Consider the following 20,117-nt stretch of genomic DNA (forward strand, 5'->3'; position numbering starts at 1 on the left):
AAATGCCTGTTATTATTGACCTCATATCAAAAGGAAAAATGTTTCTAAGACTACTTTATAGCACCAATATGATGTACCATTATATTGTTTCATCCAATGAACAAATTTGCAGATATATAAACAAATTTAAAATGCATGATTTCTATCCAGAGAAATGATAAATCTACTGGTTTCATCCATTCACTAAATATCACAGGTTATAATTTATCCTTTTTCAGGTTTAAAGCTGCTCTTAAATTTAATACACTATCTAAAATACTGTAAAATACAAGAAAATGTTTCAAAAAGCAGACATAAGGCTTACATGAAGGTAAATGCTTACAAATGTAAACAATTTATGACTGCTTTGTAAAACAATAACCAGATCTATTAAATGAAGGAGTAGACATGGTGAGCTATCAGTTCCCCCATTCTCTTATCTGTCTTCCTTTTTCCTTCATTCCTTCATTCTAATAATCCACTACCAAGTTTCCTTTCTCCCTACCCTCCTCTCTCTTATCCCACCCACTTTCTTTCTGCTGCTACCTACCTTGCCCACTCCCCCAATCAATACTCACAGTAGTATATACATGTATACTAAAAAAATATTCATAATTTTGTTTTACAATAAGCAGTGGCACAACCTGAGTGAATAATTTTAAAATATAAATATTTAGGATTTATAAAAAAAATATCATCTTTTATTTAATTCAGCAAAACAAGTGTCACACACACGAACAGGTTTCTTTGATGATGGCACTTTATTTTCCCTAGATGAACAATCGTTACAAAATATGAGTCCACAATTTCGGCAGTGATGCTGAAATAATAAAGTTGAAAATTTTAAATCTGTTTCACATTCAAAGTATGGTGTGCACCTTGAATAAATAATTTCAGAATATCAATTCAAGTCATCATTTTCTATGCATACTGTATGTACCCTTATCATTATTTTTTTTAATTTGGTTCTCTTACCTGAAGTAACTGTAATACACCATCATTATGACCCCTGGTTCCTTATACATGAATTAAGTATCAATTTTAAAAATAATCACATTACCTTTGGTTCTGGAGTTATGCTGTATGGCATAATCTACATACAGGTACATATATGAATGAAAGGAAATGAAGCATATTGCCTAATAAGACAGCAACACAACAACACAAAAAACACCAAAAAAAAAAAAAAAAATGCTAAGGTTACATGGTTTCAAGATGTAAAGTTTGCTTGGAAAAAAAATAAGCCTCTTTAATTACCGGTACCGTACGCCAATAAATAATCAAAACAATATACAATTTCATATTGTTGCAAAACATGAAATTTGCATTAATATTTTAATAAACTGTTATCACAGAGATATGTCTCGCCTTTTTGTAATTTTGATAATGCAAATGTTGAAATGAAAATAGCAATACTTTAACATGTAAGTTATGCAAATATTCAAAGTCGATGAACCATGACTGAAAATACAAGGCTAAACAATCTCCATGGAATGAGATGTGCCAATGCAAATACAACTGCATACCTTATACCATTGACTTATAAGTCGTTCCCTTTAAACAAACGTAAACACAAACATTAACTTGTAAACTGTAAAAGTTTCAAAGTCAATGAACCATGATCAGGGGTGGGGCTATATAATCTCCATGGAAATGATACTTGCAAATGCCAATAAATTTGCATACCAAATATCATTGACTTAACATTAGCAGTTCATCTTAAACTGATCTAATCACAAACTAATACATGCAAACTAAGCAAAAGTTTCAAAGTAAATAGACCATGACCGAGCGGTGGGGCCAAATATTCTCCATGGAAATGAGATGTCCTAATGCTTATACAACTGAACACCAATTAACATTGGCTTACCACTAATGGTTCCCCTTGAACTGACCTAATCACAAACTAATACATGTTAACTTAGCAAAATTTTCAAAGTCTATAGACCATGACTAAGGGGGCGTAGACAAATAATCTCCATGGAAATGAGATATGCCAATGCTTATACAACTGCATACCAAATATCATTGACCTACCACTACTCGTTCCCAAAAAATTGACCTAATCACAAACTATTACATGTAAACTATGAAAAGTTTCAGAGTCAATAGACCTTGACTGAGGGGGCGGGGCCAAATAATCTCTATGGTAATGAGATGTGCCAATGCTTATACAACTGCATACCAAATATCATTGACCTACCACTAGTGGTTCACCATGAACTAGACCTTATCAGAAACTAATACATTGTTGACGCCGCTGTCGCCGCCGATGCTGGAAACAGCATACCTATGTCTCGCTTTTTGACTCCGTCAAGGCGAGACAAAAACTCCAGTAGTCTCCAATCAGAGTGTACTGGTACAACTTTCAATAGCAAGCTGCTTTACTATAAGGCACATTTCATAACTTATGTTTAGATAGAATTCAAAATATAAACTTCAACATAACTTGATAAGTATCTAAACTTGAATAAAATCTATGACCAAATCAGAGTGACATACTTTTGATTTTGAATTATTCACTCGAGCACACATTCATGCAAGCTTAAATGATCCTACAATATCCTACTGTTTCCTACATGTATATCATAAAAACCAAAGATAAAACAGTGTTGTACTAGCTTCATCACACTTTACAAATATGTAAGGGACATTCTAATCAGTGAAGCAAATAAAATAGGCCACCTTCACTAACTGAGATCATACCTGAACACTCAATTTTCAAATTACTGACTTTGTTGTTTACAATTATAGAATTTTGGCAAAGGGAAACAACTCTTTAGTTCAGACTATGTTCTCTGCCAACGCAAACCTTATCAGGAGCATGTTTTTTAATGTACGTAAAGTGTAAAAAAAAAAATCATTCCATAACCACTTATTTTACAAACCCCATTTACCATGAACGCATTTGCACTTAAAAAGTCAAAATTATTTTCAAATCTCACACAAAACAGCATTCTTGTGTTACTTGCTTTGTAAAGGCAGTGACCACAGTTTATCCTACCTAGGAATTGTTTACCTTTGCATTTTTTTTTCAATTGGAAGCAAAGCCAGTAAAAGAAAACAGACTTGCATTGCACAGGTAAATTAGCAAATTACTCCACTCCAAATATGATGTTGACAAATAAATAAGCTAAGCGGATATCAATCTGTGTTAAATTTTACTTAAAACCTGTATTATCTGCCAATCTTGACCTGGCACTTATCTCTCTTAACTATAAGACAATTTCAAGCATTTACTCAAGAAAAGAGTAAATGAACAGTTAAGTTATACTGCTTTTTCTCACCTTTCTGACAGTTACAGAGAAATTTTTGGCACAAGCCATACACTCCTTACATTCACTGTCGTCTGCCCATTTTCTACTCTGTACTTTTGTGGTTGTTATCTGAAAGAAATGAAAAATTATTTTAGATCACATTAATAATTTGTGTATATACATGTATTTAAGGTGATGTTAAAAATTATCTGAGAAAAACTTGTTAGTGATTTCATGTTTCACCTTTTACCATTCTGTTATTTGTAATTCTTTTGGGGGTAATTCTGTTAAGAAGGTATTTTCAATTACTTCTTTGTACATGCATTACATTTATTGAGTTCTGACAAATTTCCTGTAGTGGAAATTTTAGCTTATTCATGACATCTCCTTCGGGTGGAAACAATCATTAAAATGTTTCATCGATGAACTTCAAGCAGAATTCAGATAAAGCAGACACAATTTGTGACATTTGGATAACCAGATTGGGATTCCATCCAAAAATATGAAGGGACATAACACTTTTGCAGACATTTTTTCCAGCATATTCATAAATGTACAATTGACACAATTTATAAACATGTACTTAGTGTATTGCAAGTTTAAAATCTGATAAAGACCTTGAACTTCATACTAGAGATTCCAAAATTAAGGACACATCTTACAGTAGTGATGGACAGTAATACAAGGTACCACAGTGGTACAAACAATTAACTTTCAGATAGTACTCAAGATACAAAATAGACACTATGTTGGATGGAAAACTGAATTACTATCGACTCAAATCAATGGTCAGTCAGGCCTTAATAATTTTTAAGTAAATTCTTTCTGCATATATTTGAGTTACTCTCCTTTCCAAAAAATACATTAACAGAATGATGAATAATTGTAGCAATGCTTTGCCTTTGCACTTCTTTGAGAGTAATATTGGTTCATGACCATAAAGAGTCAAAGAACATTAATTTGCATGTAATATTCACACTAGGTAATATTATATGAGTTTCTGAACTATTATGGATCTTTTTGATATCAATATTCTAGTAATCAAGCTTGTCATGAAATGATTGTAAGTTAAAGAAATAAATGATTTTCAGTATTTTCATACCATAGCAATACAATGGCACTAATCAGTACTGTTCTTAGCAAGGGATATAATAAGCTTTGAATTACAGAGCCTTGACTCAATTTAAAAAAGATATAATTGATTATCCATCAGAAAGATATAACCTTTCAATCTTTGGTAATTGTTCCATAAGAAGAAAGTGTACCATATTTCTCATATGAAATCTATATTCTTGTTTGCTTTACAAAATTAAAAAAGAATTAAATCCAAGTCCTCCAAATTGATTGTGTCTGTAATCACAATATGTGAAATGAATTGTAAACAAACCATTTTTATTAAAGTAATTATGACTATTTAAATATCAAAAGGTTTTCAAAATATTTTTCTTCTTCAAAGATAAAAACCATTTAAACTCCCCAGATTTTCCATTTCAACAATGACAATTGAGATTGGTCTATTATTATGACAATAACAAACACCCAAGTGCAATTTATTATTCATATTCTGCATAAGGATAAATTATATTACTGTACTATTTCAACTTATGTATTTAAACTTTGAGGATTACTTAAATTAAGCACCCCCATGATATTATAATCAGGACAAGGCTAAAATGTTAGTTTCAGGAGAAAAAAAAACTCTATATCTGAATTTAAGGATACTTTGGGATGGGGTACATTTCAATTAAACAGCAACCTAACAACAAATAAAACAAAAGAGATTTTTTTTACAGAATAGAACAAATCTAAAGAGCAATGGTCATAAAAGCTGTTTGAAGGATTATCATGTGCCTCCCAAAAAGTTTTCTGACCTTCTGCAGTGTGGAAATAAAAAGTTTGAGGGGCAAGCTTTGTCTCTCAAAAACAATCAGAAAATTTACCTCTTTTGATAAACTTGCCACAAATCACTGCAATATACTTATGGAATCATAATAATTCAAAACTAAAAAAAAATTTAGTTTCAACTTGACTTCTTCTTAAGATAAAGTACATTGCAAGGAAAATCAGTTTTAAAAATTTTGATAGAATGAGACCAAAAAATATTCTTATCATTCATGATCCCTAAAAAATCAACAAGTGTGAGAAAACTAGCAACCCAAATATCTTTATGATGAACACAAGTCATGTGCTTGTCTTGTTTTTTTCCCACAGGAATCATTATAATCTGTAAAGATATTAACGACCTTCGTAATCAATTTCCTTGGCCTAATATGCTTACAATTTCAAATCCATAATACTCTCTCCAAATGTCTATTATTTCAAACTGGATTTAAAGTTTCTAAGGGAAGGTTAAAACTAAATTACTTAAAGGGTCAAACTTTTGTGCTGATGTTTTTTTGTAAGTATATATAACACATGATAGAGAATTACCACACTGCAGAAAGCTCTAGACAAATTAATAATGCAGAGATTTTTTATCCAAAATTTTTAAGTTTCTTGGACATATTTACAGTGAAAAATCTTTGTTTTGTGTGTTGATGAATATTCACATGAAAGGAAATAAGACTAAAATATAATTCTTGGATTTGTTATTTATTTTTTCAATTCTGATAAGGCATAAATATTTTGGAATAAAAATGCAGGTTTGCGAATTGTATTTGTACATGTAAATGGAACTATTTGAAAACACAAAAAATTTTCCAAAAGAGAATGTTGATTATCTTAAATATAGGTCGTTAATCTCCAGAACTCCATTGAAAGGTCCACCGGGAAAACTTTATAAACCAACTAGTGTGCTTTCATTACCACCACAACAGGAAAATTACATAACTCAATCACACTTTCCTGTCATTTCTCAGCAGATCAATTTAACATCAGGGAACGAGTCTCACAGAGAAACTAAATCTGCACCAAGAAATATAGAAAATAGAGTTCCAGATAGCACAGAAGCAGAACCAGAAAACGAAGAGAACCAGCAAATGAGTCACTCAGCTAATATCAATCATAAAGGAAGTAGAAAACTTGAAGTGGCTGCAGCACCATATAGGGTAAACCAGACAATCATGTACAGATCGCCACCACCATCACGACATCACAGAAACTGTGTTCCTAAGAAACGTGAACCAAAGTCCGCAAGAAAAGAATACGGATCTGATCCACATCAAGCAGTTGGAAATAAATCAATTGGATTTGATTTCTGTCAAGAGGGACATGCTATTTTCTCTATGTCTACAAGACGCCATTTCCGTTCTAGAGATAGACTATATTGTGATTTTTGTGAAAGCCTTGAATCAATAAACTGGTACTGTAGGAATTGTAACAAAAGCTTTTGTACGATGTGTAAACACACTCATGAAATGAGTCGAGGTTCATTTACAAGTTACAGAGATCTAATGGATCGTGTTTTCTATCAAAAGACGACATTAAGACACCTTGCATGGAGAATTAATGATATCAAATATCAATATGAAAATGACAAGAAAGAAAGGATGCTTCCACCGCCAAAGAAAAAATAATTGAAGAGGAGGATGAGAACAATGTAAATCTATTTCATATTTTAATTCAAACTATATACTTCACTTATCTATAGATCTGTAACCAATGAATATTTATATTTGATGCTATCCTTTGCTTCTCTATTAAAATATGATTTTCCATTTTTTTATGATATCAAATATAATCACAATAAGCGTCATGAGATACTGTAAATCCAGAAATTTTTTCATGCATTTATTATTTATAGATTAATAATTATGACTTATGTGAAATGTTGCACACAAATAATACTTTAAAAACTTTAAATGAAAATTTTTATTTTTGCTATACCTATCCTTTTGCAAATATAAAAACATTGCAAAAACTACTGAATTTACAGTACTTTCGCTGAAAATCATCAACAAATTTGTCAATAATTAAATAACTCAGAAAAATTTGTCATCTTCATCCTCAAGTAAAGTATATAAAAGAAAACAGGATACGGTACTTGTACTTTGTTTAAGAAAACATTGTGACCATAAGATGTCTTTTTTGATTAATTTGTGTAGTTGGGTTGCTGACTCCTTGACATTTACTGTACATCTTCTTTGTTCATAAACAGCAAGGGTGACTGTGGTGTAGAAATATTGTTTCCTGGATTATCCTTATCTGGCAGTAAGACCCAGGTTGAGGGGCTGTCCAGTAAGCTGACCCTGATGTACTAATACAGGGTGTTAGTTTTCTCTTTTGAATTGTTTCACATTTGGCATGTCTTTTATAGTTTACTATACAGTATTTATTTTCCTAATTGTTGAAGGCAGTAAGGTAACTTGTAGTCGTTTTCATCCTCATCCTTTGTTCTCTGATGGACTAAAATTTAACCTGCTGCATTAATATTTATATTACATATTTCTTTTTATGCCCTTATATTATAACTAATAAGCATGATATGGAGGTTACCCCCCCCCCCCCCCCCCCTGCTCTGCCATATGCATGAGTATAGTTCCACATACTTTAACTTTGACAAACAGTGATGTTAAAGTACAACTTGAAATTGTAGTGCTGTCTCGATCTGTAAGACACAAATGATGCCCCCCGCCTGACCATAAGAAATTATAAATTTAACACTACTGTGGATTCATTTATTTTCGTGTGTACCAATTTTCGTGGATTAGCGAAAACTTGCATGTTCGTGGATATTTAATTTCGTGGTTTTGATGAAGTCTACACACAAGCCTATAGAAAATTTGTCATTCGTTGAACATTTAATTTCGTGGTTCACCTGTAACCACGAAATCCACGAAAATTGGTATCCAACGAAAATTAATGAATCCACAGTATGTATGATGATCTATCTTTTATTTTAGTTTGAATGTCTACACTTGCAGGACTGAATGTCCAGCCAAAAGGTTTCAACTTTCCAGTTTTAGTAGTCACCAAGTTCAACTTCCCGGTATTGGTTATGACACACCCCATCCCATGAAGTATCAGCATACCAAGCTTGGTCAAACTAAGTTCTATGGTACAAAAGTTATAAGCAGAACACAATTCAGACAAGGTTTAACTATCAAAGGAGTTGAAGGTCAGAAGACCTGACTTTGGTATATGACACATCCCAAACCCATGATGCAACTGTATACCAAATTTGGTTAGCCTTAGTTTTACGGTACAAAAGGTATGAGCAGAACATGAAATGGATAAGGTTTTACTACCATAAAGGTCAAAGACAAGGTCAAAGCCCATGATGCAACTACATACCAAGTTTGGTTATCTTAAGTTTTACGATACGAAAGTTATACACAGGACACGAATTGGACAAGGTTTAACTATCATAGAGGTCAAACCAACTTTGGTATACATGACACCTTCCCATCCCATGTTGCAACTACATACCAAGTTTGGTTACCTAAGTTTCATGGAACAAAAGTTATGCACAGGCCTCGAAGTGGAAACAACGGACAGAACCTTGACATGGTTGGTTCCTTTGTTTGCAGGGGTATTGGGGGTTTAAAAAAGCTACAGTAACTATGTATTTTGGCAAACAAACAGATAAGCAATCTAATTTGGTAACAGCATAAACTCCATCATTCCTTAGGAGACCAGAACTCATGTACCTTTGAGCCCAGATCCCTATCATTGGATCAGTGAAGCCCAGAACCTAAAACATTGCTCAAAGAAGCCCAAGCCCATAATGTGGAGCCTTGAGCCTAAAGATATAATTAGGTTGGAGCCTGGAGATCAGAGCCTGTGTTATCCCAATAAGCTAATAAACTGCTTCGCTGAGCGCAGCTGGATACGCCCGCAGAGGTCCAACCCTGAACAGTTGGGGCAAAAATGGACACAATATTCAAGCTTGATACAGGTCTGAATTTGGATTGTAATTAAATATTTGTCATCTTATAGGTTTCTGAATAAATGTAGTCAAAGAACTTGAAATTGGTTATATGAATTGAATTTATATTCAATTAAAGATTTCTTGCTGTTGTGCAATACACTGTGCTGTTGCGTAATACTTAGTAAATCTGTTGTAAGACTATAAACAAATAAAGTTCAATTTCTTCTCAATGTCATATTTGAAATTTATGAAAATCAATTGGGAGATTACATCAATAGCTATAAATAATTCACCAAAGTTTCATGAGAACTGCTGAAAGCATTTTTGAGTTATTGTCCAAAAACTGGAAAGTCCCCCCTTTTTTAATGAATAAAGCCCCATAACTCAGAAATGTAAAATCTAAAATTTATAAAATTCAAAATGGAGCTTACATCAACAGATATAAACAATTCACCAAAGTTTCATGTGAACTGCTGAAAGCATTTTTTGAGTTATTGTCCAAATACTGGAAAATCCCCCCTTTTTTAATGAATAAAACCCCATAACTCAGAAATGTAAAATCTAAAATTTATAAAATTCTAAAGGGAGCTTACATCAACAGATATAAACAATTCACCAAAGTTTCATGAGAACTGCTGAAAGCATTTGTCAGTTATTGTCCAGAAACTGGAAAATCACCCTTTTTTATGAATAAAACCCTGTAACTCGGAAACGTAAAATCTAAAATTTATAAAAATCGAAAGGGATCTCATGTCAATAGATATAAACAATTCACCAAAATGTCTTGCAAGTTGGTGAAAGCATTCTTGAGTTATTGTCAGAAATCTGGAAAATCCCCCCTTTTTTAATGAATAAAACCCCAAAACTCAGAAACGGTAAATCTGAAATTTTATAAAAAACGAAAGGGAGCTCAGGTCAATAGATATAAACATTTCACCAAAGTTTCATGCATATTGGTTAAAGCTTTTTTTAGGTAATGTCCGACATGTTGACGACGGACGGACGGACAGACGGATGGACGACAGACGGATGGACGGACAGACAGATGGACGGACAGACAGACGGAGGGACAGACGGTCAACGGTATACCATAATACGTCCCGTAAACGGGCGTATAAAAACCTGTCACACAATTGAAGTTTAATATCAAATAACAAGGGTCCCCATTTCTAAAACAGTGAGAAGAAAATGTATACTGTAACAAATGGAAAGACTGACAGAAATTAACCAGTAACAACCTTTCCATCAGAGCAGGGATATTATTCAAGTAAATCAAGAATAACTATCAAATACAATGTTAAAATTAGCTGTAATGTCATTACATAGGTATAATATGAACATCAGTCCTCATATTAGATTTTCTTGACCAATGCTCATATTATCCAATACTTTTATTTGAAGTATGATTAAGGTTAAAGTAATATAAAGTTAAAAATGTAACACTGACAAAATTTTAAACCAACATAGAAGTGAGAGGTTTAGCTAGCTATAAAACCAGGCTTAATCCACCATTTTCTACATAAGGAAATGCCTGTACCAAGTCAGGAATATGACAGTTGTTTTCCATTCGTTTGGTGTGTTTGAGCTTTTGAATTTGCCATTTGATAAAGAACTATCTGCTTTTAATTTTCCTTGGAGTTCAGTATTTTTGTTATTTTACTTTTTTTCAGACAGGAAGAATAAAAATACCAACATATGTGTATTGCAGTAGTTTAAAAAAGGTCTGTTAAGTAAACCTGTACCACAAATGAGTATGGTGAAGTAATATAAGCAAAATAAAAAATATAAAGCAGCAAAAAGTAATAACTGAAATTAATTCAAACATAGAGAAATGTGAACTCAACTAACAGCTCCATATATGGATGCTGTAAACATGGAAATTTGCGATCACATAAAATACAGGAAAATATCCCCTTCACGAATAATTTGAAAAGCAACACTATTGGATTGAAGGGTTAGCTTGTCACTTGATGTACCAATATAACCCCAGCATAAAATATAATGCATTTAAATCATGAAAATATTCACATTTACAGTACCTATATAAAAATAAGGAGATAAGGTATGATTGCCAATGAGACAACTATCCACCAAAGTTCAAATAAAGTGGATGTAAGCAATTATAGGCAACCATATGGCCTTCAACAATGAGAATAAATTGCTTCGCTGAGCGCAGCTGGATACGACCGCAGATGTCCAACTGAAAAGTTGGGGCCAAAATGGACACAATATTCACGCTTGATACAGGTCTGAATTTAGATTGTAATTAAATTTTTGACACATAATAGGTTTCTGACACAGAATAACTGTAGTCAAAAAACTTCAAATTGGTTATATGATTTGAATTTATATTCAATTTTTGGTTTTGAGCAATACACTATGTTGTTGCGAATTGACACCCCCCCCCCCCCCCCCCCCCAAAAAAAATAATTTTACCCCGGTTTTTTGCTTTTGTGCAATACACTATGCTGTTGAATATTAACCCCTAAAAAAAAATATTTGAAGAAATTTTCTATTAATTTCTGAAATCTGAAACAAGAAAAATTGTCCCCCCTTCCATTTTTTTTCACCTCCCCCTTTCCCTTAAACCAAAAAAAAATCTTTCCCTCAAGATATGGTCAGTATCTCAATTCAAATTTCTAATGAAGTTTGAAACCATAATTACCCATTTAAATACATCATAAAAGTCTTAAAATATAAAATGACATACATAGTCAGGGCTAAAATTAATATTAATTAATAGTAACTGCTAAAAATAAATTGACAGCTAATCACAAGACAATCATCATTTCTTAATACATAATTTACAAGAAGTGTAAGGGAGGTAATCAAACATTGTTCTTTAAAATTGATTTGGATTACCTCCCTTACACTACTTTTAAATTGTCTCAATTGTCCTTTAACCAGAAAAACCCTTGTTTTCCCCTTTTTTTGCCCATAATTCCTACTTGGTTTGAGCCATAACCCCCCAAAGTCAATCCTAACCATCCCTTTGTAGTATGGAAACTTGTGGTATAATTTCAGAGAGATTCATACACTTTTAACACAAGTTATTGTCTGGAAACTACAAAAATGCTTATTTGGGCCCCTTTTTTGGGCCCTATTTCCTAAACAGTTGGGACCATAACCCACAAAATCAATCCCAACCTTTCTTTAGTGGTTATAAACCTTGTGTTAAAATTTTATTGATTTTTATTCACTTATACTAAAGTTATTATCCGGAAACCATCTTTCTTCGGACGACGCTGACGACGACAACGTGATACCAATATATGACCAAAAAATTTTTAATTCTTGCGGTCGTATAAAAAATAGTCGGCTATAAAAGGCCCCGACATGAAAAATATGAAACAATTCAATTGAGAAAACTAACGGCCTAATTTATAACAAAACAATTAACGAAAAACAAATATGACAGACATGAACCAATGACTACCACTGAACTACAGGCTCCTGACTTGGGACAGGCACATAAAGAATGTGGCGGGGTTAAACATGTTTGTGAGCACTCAACCCTCCCCCTAACCTGGGACAATAGTGTAACAGCACAACATAAGAACAAACTATAACAAGAGTGCACACACTGAAATGTCTCGCCTTCTTTACTAATCACTGATATTATGTTGATAGTCCTTAATATAAAGCTTTATTACAACTGTCACATAAACTTAACATTAACCAAGTAAACTAAACATTGACCAATGAACCATGAAAATGAGGTCAAGGTCAGATGAACCATGCCAGGCAGGCATGTACAGCTAACAATTCTTCCATGCAACAAATATAGTTGACCTATTGCTTATAGTTTAAGAAAAACAGACCAAAACACAAAAACTTAACACTGAGCAATGAACTGTGAAAATGAGGTCAAGGTCAAATAAAACCTGTGCGACTGACATATAGATCATAAAATATTTCCATACACCAAATATAGTTGACCTATTGCATCTAGTATTAGAAAAAAAGACCAAAACTCAAAATCTTAACTTTGACCACTGAACCATGAAAATGAGGTCAAGGTCAAATGACACCTGCCAGCTAGACATGTACACCTTACAATCATTCCATACACCAAATATAGTAGACCTATTGCATACAGTATAAGAAAAACAGACCAAAACACAAAAACTTAACTATAACCACTGAACCATGAATATGAGGTCAAGGTCAGATGACACCTGCCAGTTGGACATGTACACCTTACAGTCCTTCCATACACCGAATATACTTGACCTATTGCTTATATTATCTGAGATATGGACTTGACTACCAAAACTTAACCTTGTTCACTGATCCATGAAATGAGGTCGAGGTCAAGTGAAAACTGTCTGACGGGCATGAGGACCTTGCAAGGTACGCACATACCAAATATGGTTATCCTACTACTTATAATAAGAGAGAATTTAACATTACAAAAAATGTTAACTTTTTTTTCAAGTAGTCACTGAACCATGAAAATGAGGTCAAGGACATTGGACATGTGACTGACGGAAACTTCGTAACATGAGGCATCCATATACAAAGTATGAAGCATCCAGGTCTTCCACCTTCTAAAATATAAAGCTTTTAAGAAGTTAGCTAACGCCGTCGCCGGATCACTATCCCTATGTCGAGCTTTCTGCGACAAAAGTCGCAGGCTCGACAAAAATCAGTTGAAAAAGGCTTAACTCATCAGATCGATACAAAGCGGAAAAACATCAAACATAAACACAGACCGGATGTGGCAGGGTATTTATCCATTCCTCATCCCTAACAACAACAAGGACACTAAGTACAGATCTGAGAGTATTCGCAGTTACTTACAGCTAGTTCAAGGCCAATAACAGCTAATAATAAATGGAGAATGTGTCCCAATGGACACAGATGATGCCCCGCTTGCATACAACATTATAAAGGGACATAACTCAAGAACGATAAACATGATGCTACCCAAATTTGTACTTGATCTGAGTTTTAAGGTAATAAGTATTGTGTATAGGTTTCATAATGTTTGGTTGGGGCAAACTTAAGATACAGAATGGAAACTAAAAATTTTGCAATTTTTCGATTTATAAAGGGGCATAACTAGATAATGATGAAAGTGACGCTACCAAAATTAAACTTGATCTGTGTTTTGTGGTCAAAAGCATTGTGTAAAAGTTTCATAACATTTGGTTGAGGCAAACTTAAGTTAGAGAACGGAAACAAAAAATTTTGCAATTTTTCCATTTATAAAGGGGCATAACTCTAGAACGGCTAAAGTGACGCCACCAATATTCAATCTTGATCTGTGCTTTGTGGTAATAAGCATTGTGTATAAGTTTGATAACATTTGGTTGAGGCAAACTTAAGTTAGAGAACGGAAACTAAAAATTTTGTAATTTTTCCATTTATAAAGGGGCATAACTCTAGAACAGTTAGAGTGACCCTACCAAAATTCAAACTTGATCTGTATTTGGTGGTAATTAGCATTGTGTATAAGTTTCATAACATTTGGTTGAGGCAAACTTAAGTTAGAGAACGGAAACCAATTTTGTGACGTACGGACGTACGTTAGTACGTTCGTAGGTACAGACTGACAAGGGTAAAACTTAATGCCCCCTTTGCTACGGCGGAGGTATAAAAAAATCATGTATCTAAGACTAAAATATCAATCATTACACATCCAACATCCAATGAATTTAGTGTAAAGACGTCATTAGCAGTCAGAGAAAACCATGACCTTGTACATGTAAAGCCTAAAGAAAATGTCACAAAGAGATATGATATTATAACAAGGATGTTAATCTTTATCAAGTCAATAGGGCATGAAATACACACCAAGATACACAGTTGTTTTGAATCAGTGTATCTAAGAACTGTACTTGGGACTTAATCTTTGTCAATAGAACATAAGTTTCCTAAAAAAGGAAATACAAATAAAACTTAGATGAATTTGTAAATACTGGCTAGTATGGGTAATCTACATGCCTTTGCAAACTTCAAGGCAGATTCTAAAAACTCAAAGCTGTTATAATGAAAATGGCTTGAGTGAAACTCATGATATTCATTGTACTATTGTTTGTCATCTTTGTTCAATTTTTCAAACAGTTTTTGCGACAGTTTGAATGCCATTGATTGATTTTTTATTATTGGTGTTTAACGCCACTATCAGCACTCTTGGCAACATTGTGGCAATCAGATTTTATTGGTGGGGGAAGCCAGATAGTCTGGAGAAAACCACAACCTTCTTCAGGAAAACTGGCAATCCTAGTCAATATGGATCAGAGAACACACTTCCAACGTGGAGAGTTCAAACTCACAATCCCAGTACACGTATTGACATGCTAGTGATACACTAAGTAGATGAACTACTTAGACCACTCGGCCACCAAGGCCCCTCGAATGCCTATTTTACAACAAATTATTGATATTGTTGTTTTCAAGATTATCAAACTACTTTCACTGTTGCTAAAGACTGAGAACATATTGATTAACAGTAAATCTCTATTTTGATAATCAACAGTTTGAATAATGATTGAACTGCATTAGGAATTAACAAGAATGTATCCATAGTACACGGATTCCTCACTCGCACTATCATTTTTTATGATCAGTTGACCTTGAAATTGGGGTCAAAACTCTAATTTGGCATTAAGATTAGAAAGATCATATCATAGGGAACATGTGTACTAAGTTTCAAGTTGATTGGACTTCAACTTGATCAAAAACTACCTTGACCAAAAACTTTAATCTGAAGAGGGACAGACAACGGACAGACGGACGGACGAACGAACAGACGCACAGACCAAAAAACATAATGCCCCTCTTATATCGTAGGTGGGGCATAAAAAAACCAACATCTATACAATAGTTGATGAAATTATAAATTGAACTAAATAACCTTATATGGGTGATAAAAATTTGATTTTCATGCAAATTCCTAGGTGTAAATTTAAAGTCATCTTAACTTCTACATATTCCCACATATCCACTTCCAATGAAGGGGTTATAATAAAGACTTTCTAAATTTTTATCTTACCTCTTCATCATCTGACTATTTAAAACAGACAACTGACTATACAAAACAGACAACTAACTGTACATGACAGACAATTAATCTAGGGTCAAGAATTATGAATGAAAGCACACTACATGATTTAGAATGGAAAGTAAACAAAATAAAATTTCTGAACAAATTTACAAAAACATCACACATTGTTAGGGTTCACAAACAATGAAAGTACAGTTAAGAGAGTATATAATTAATATTTTGAAACAGTTATATTGTGATTACATAAAGTTTAGGAATTGATAAAAAAAACTACAAAAAAAATAAGTTATGAATACAAAATTTTGGTAGCAAACCTGCAAAGACTGATTTTCTCTTCCAAGTTCTTGAAGTGCTGACTGTGTATCATCTAATTTTCTCCGTAATGCTACAGACTTTTCTCGTAAATTTTCACATTCACCCTCACTTGTAAGGCACCTTTGAAAGAAAATATGTTTAGAAACTTTAGTCATTCTAAAAAATATTTCTGGCCATGATAAACTGTTTACCTAGAATCTATCCTGCTTTGCACAAAAATCTTTATTTGCAACTAGTTAGACTATGAAGGTATAGTTCAAAGAAAACCACATACTCATGAAACTCACATGATCAAAAGTTTACTATTTCTATATTTAAACAACTTAACATTCAGTGAAGCATAACTAACATGTAAGAACTCTCAATATTTTACTAAATGAGACATTCAGCAAATGCAACAGTTTCAAGATATACTGTAAATTGAGAAATTATTGCATGCATTTATTATTGCGATTTTTGAAAAGTGAACAAAAATGCAAGTTTATTTATTGCGATTTTAGGAAAAGCAATATACAGATATATGTAGAATGATAGTTCTTATTATTTGCAACACTTAAGCAGTCGCATTATTCGTATCAATAAAAATATTTGAACGATGTAAACCTTAAGACATGACCAGGGACATGAGGCTTCTTTTCTGCCTGATAATCAAATGTGAGAGCTTTCCACTCATCAATGGTCTATCAAAAATACTTTTTATAAACACATCAAATCAGAACATAAAACTGGGAACTTTATAAAACTTCCCAGTAGAATGGAGCATGATTCAAAGAAGGAGGCATCATATTCTACTTGTCATAGTTAATTGGTGGTAGATTTGTCTATAATAGCTTCTGTCAATATCTACCTCTCTATTCATACAAATCTCTCAAGTAGATTTGATTTGATTTGATTTTTTGGTGTTTTAACGCCACTTTTAAGCACCGCTTTTGGGCTATTTCGTGGCGGCCAGTTTTTATTGGTGGAGGAACCTGGAGTGCCCGGAGAAAACCACCAACCTTCGATAGGAAAACTGACAATCCTAGTCAATTAAGATTGGAGTCGAGTGCACCCGCATGAGCGGGGTTCGAACTCACAACCTCAGTGTTGACTTGCTAGTGATTACAGTAGTAACTACTTAGACCACTCGGCCACCGAGGCCTCTTCTCAAGTAGAGAGAATCAACCAAAAATCAAATCTGACAATAAAATTATCTGCTTTTAATGTATAATATAATCAGTATGCAAAACCCATTGCTTTTTTTCAACATACCTCTCTAATAGCAATCGTCTTTCATCATTGTTATTTTCAAGCTTGGCTTCTAAAGCTGTAACATAAAAACAATTTAAGTAGGTAAATGCAGAAATACAAATGATTGTTTTTTTTATAGAAAATAATCTTTTAAACAATGGACCAATTAAAAAATAGATCTGCATTATAGGGAGGTTATTGTTTTGATATTTGATTATTGTACACATTATTTATGAGAATACTAATATTGTGAGGAGGGGAGTTAATTTCTGAATTGGTCCATTCATAAAACATTATACCTCAATATGAAAAAGACTGTATACTACAAAAAAATGTAAAGGGTTTGGAGGAACCCTGTGTCTAGCCTGTGATTGCTGCTGTCAATGTGAAAGTGTAGTGCTGACTTAAAAGTAAGTCTATTTATTCGTAAAATACAGAATTTAAAATCAAACTTTTTCTTCAGATGCTATTCTGTCCAAGTTTCATAACAATCCATGAAGGTTTACAAATTTATCGTGTCAAAAAAATTTAATCCCATACTGTCTGTAAATATTAACTGTAAAAAAATAATTCTAAATATCAGACAAATACTGAAAAAAAACTAAGTCCTTTCATCAGTTTAGTTTGAAAAAATAAAAAAAAATAAAAATTTGTACTGCATATTGTCTTTGGGTCATAAAAAAAGCTTCTGTCCAAATTTCATAAAATTCAATGAAAGTTTGACAAAGTTATTTTTGTCTAAAAAAAAACTTCTGCCACATAAATGTCACAGTCTCGACAAAAAGCATATCCCATAAAGGGAGCACCCTTACTAAGGACTACCATATACATACAGTTTATTTTATTGAATTTATAAGGCGACATATAGTCTTCAATAATAGACAGATGTTTATACAATGTATCAAGCTCATATTTTTTCAATAGGATTTTTGAATAATCATGTTAAAATATTGTGCATTGATATGAATTGTATGTTTTTGGATAAAACATTACCTAGTTTTTCACCCCTGAGTTCATCATTGGATTTACTGAGTTCCTCTACTTGCTGTTGAGCAGTGACCATGTCACCTCTGATAGTGGTCAAGTTTTCATTCAGGACAGTTGTTTGTAGTTCAAATTTAGCTTGTTCTTCATCTAAATTTCTTTGTATTTCAGCTTTGGACTTTTCTAGATCTGACTAAAAACAGAATAACTGCTATTTAGAAAATTAGAAATGTCTTGTTTGCTACTGTTTGTTTTTTGTCTGAACTGAGCATTTCAATTAATTTTTAAAAATCCTGTTATTGAACACTACATAAACAACTTCTTCTAATAAACAAATTCACTTAAAAAACTTACCAACTTAGTCTGAAGCAAAGAATTTTCCTCTCGTAAACTCTTCTGGAGATCTGTAAATTTTACCTCTGCCTCCTCTTTTTCATCTTTTGTCTGTTAAGTAAATAGGTACTTTTATGTACAACCTATGAATTTAGCTTTATGCGGCAGACATACTTTTTAATCATCTTTTTTTCTCATTACTAGTGAACCAAGAGAGTTATGGCCTTAAAGAGGTATTTGCAGTGATATCATGATGAGCATAGAAAATATTTTTAGCTGAAAAGGTTCATTCATACCAATTTTGCAAAAAACATGGCATATACATGGCCTTCCAGCACAAAAACACATGAAATAAAAATGCCAAATATGTTGTAAAAACATTAACTTTTACCTGACTCATAAGTGATTTTATGTGTATAAAATTAAAGCTTTGGATGTATAAAGAAGTGAAGGTCTGCTTAATAGCTGAAAGTATGGGAATAAACTCAGATTGTAGGATGAAACAGTATTTAAGCTTGCAAATATTTTAACACAATAGTACCTGTATGTGATATCAAACATATATTTGGATGCAGATTCATAAAGATGAAATGTTTTAATCATTTATTATCAAATGACTTAATTCAAATATTTTGTTTCCTGCTGAGGTTATGAGAGGAATATTTAAGAGCGGTAAGTTTTATTGTACTGTGTAACTACATTTCCCTAAGAAACCAACAAACTTTGTCAAGTGCCTATCATTAAAAGTACTGTAAGAGCAAAAAAAAAGGTTCAAATTTGAGTTGTGAAAATGAGTCAAAAATACCATGTAGATGCTAACTACACAACTCACTCATCAACACCCTTAAACTGTTTTAAGTAGTTCTAAATTAGTTCCATAACCCTATTATTAGTACAATTTCTTCGATATAAATTCACTACATAATTGAAATTACTTCCTTCCATTAACATAAAATACAGACATATTTAAACAAAAAACAATGTATTTACAACTAGTAAATTTCTTTTGAGGATTATACATGTTATTACGGTTTCTACTTCTCAGGAACCTTACATTGGTCTAAAATACAGTTAAAAACTCATGGACTGAATTCTTCTTTTAAAAGTTATAGATAATTTACAGTCGTTTTAATTATGGTATGGCTGTCACAATGACAGATAAGGGGATATAACTGCTGTTAAATATATTGTTGTAATG

General features: G+C 32.8%; 1 protein-coding gene across 4 annotated transcripts in view; it reads right to left on the reverse strand.

Moving 5' to 3' along the window:
• LOC127701605 (early endosome antigen 1-like) overlaps window positions 1-20,117 on the reverse strand; it is a 93,895-nt gene that overhangs the window by 5,335 nt on the left and 68,443 nt on the right. For all 4 annotated transcript variants that reach the window (XM_052205594.1, XM_052205586.1, XM_052205577.1 and 1 more), the window contains 6 exons: window positions 18,941-19,030; window positions 18,596-18,779; window positions 17,624-17,678; window positions 16,372-16,492; window positions 16,046-16,060; window positions 3,267-3,365 (listed from right to left, as the gene is read on the reverse strand). In XM_052205594.1, the coding sequence (XP_052061554.1) occupies window positions 3,267-3,365; window positions 16,046-16,060; window positions 16,372-16,492; window positions 17,624-17,678; window positions 18,596-18,779; window positions 18,941-19,030 (564 nt within the window). The remainder of the gene's footprint in view (window positions 1-3,266; window positions 3,366-16,045; window positions 16,061-16,371; window positions 16,493-17,623; window positions 17,679-18,595; window positions 18,780-18,940; window positions 19,031-20,117) is intronic.

This window comes from Mytilus californianus, unplaced genomic scaffold, assembly GCF_021869535.1.
Source record: "Mytilus californianus isolate M0D057914Y unplaced genomic scaffold, xbMytCali1.0.p SCAF_1, whole genome shotgun sequence".
Classification (NCBI taxonomy): Eukaryota; Metazoa; Mollusca; class Bivalvia; order Mytilida; family Mytilidae; genus Mytilus; species Mytilus californianus.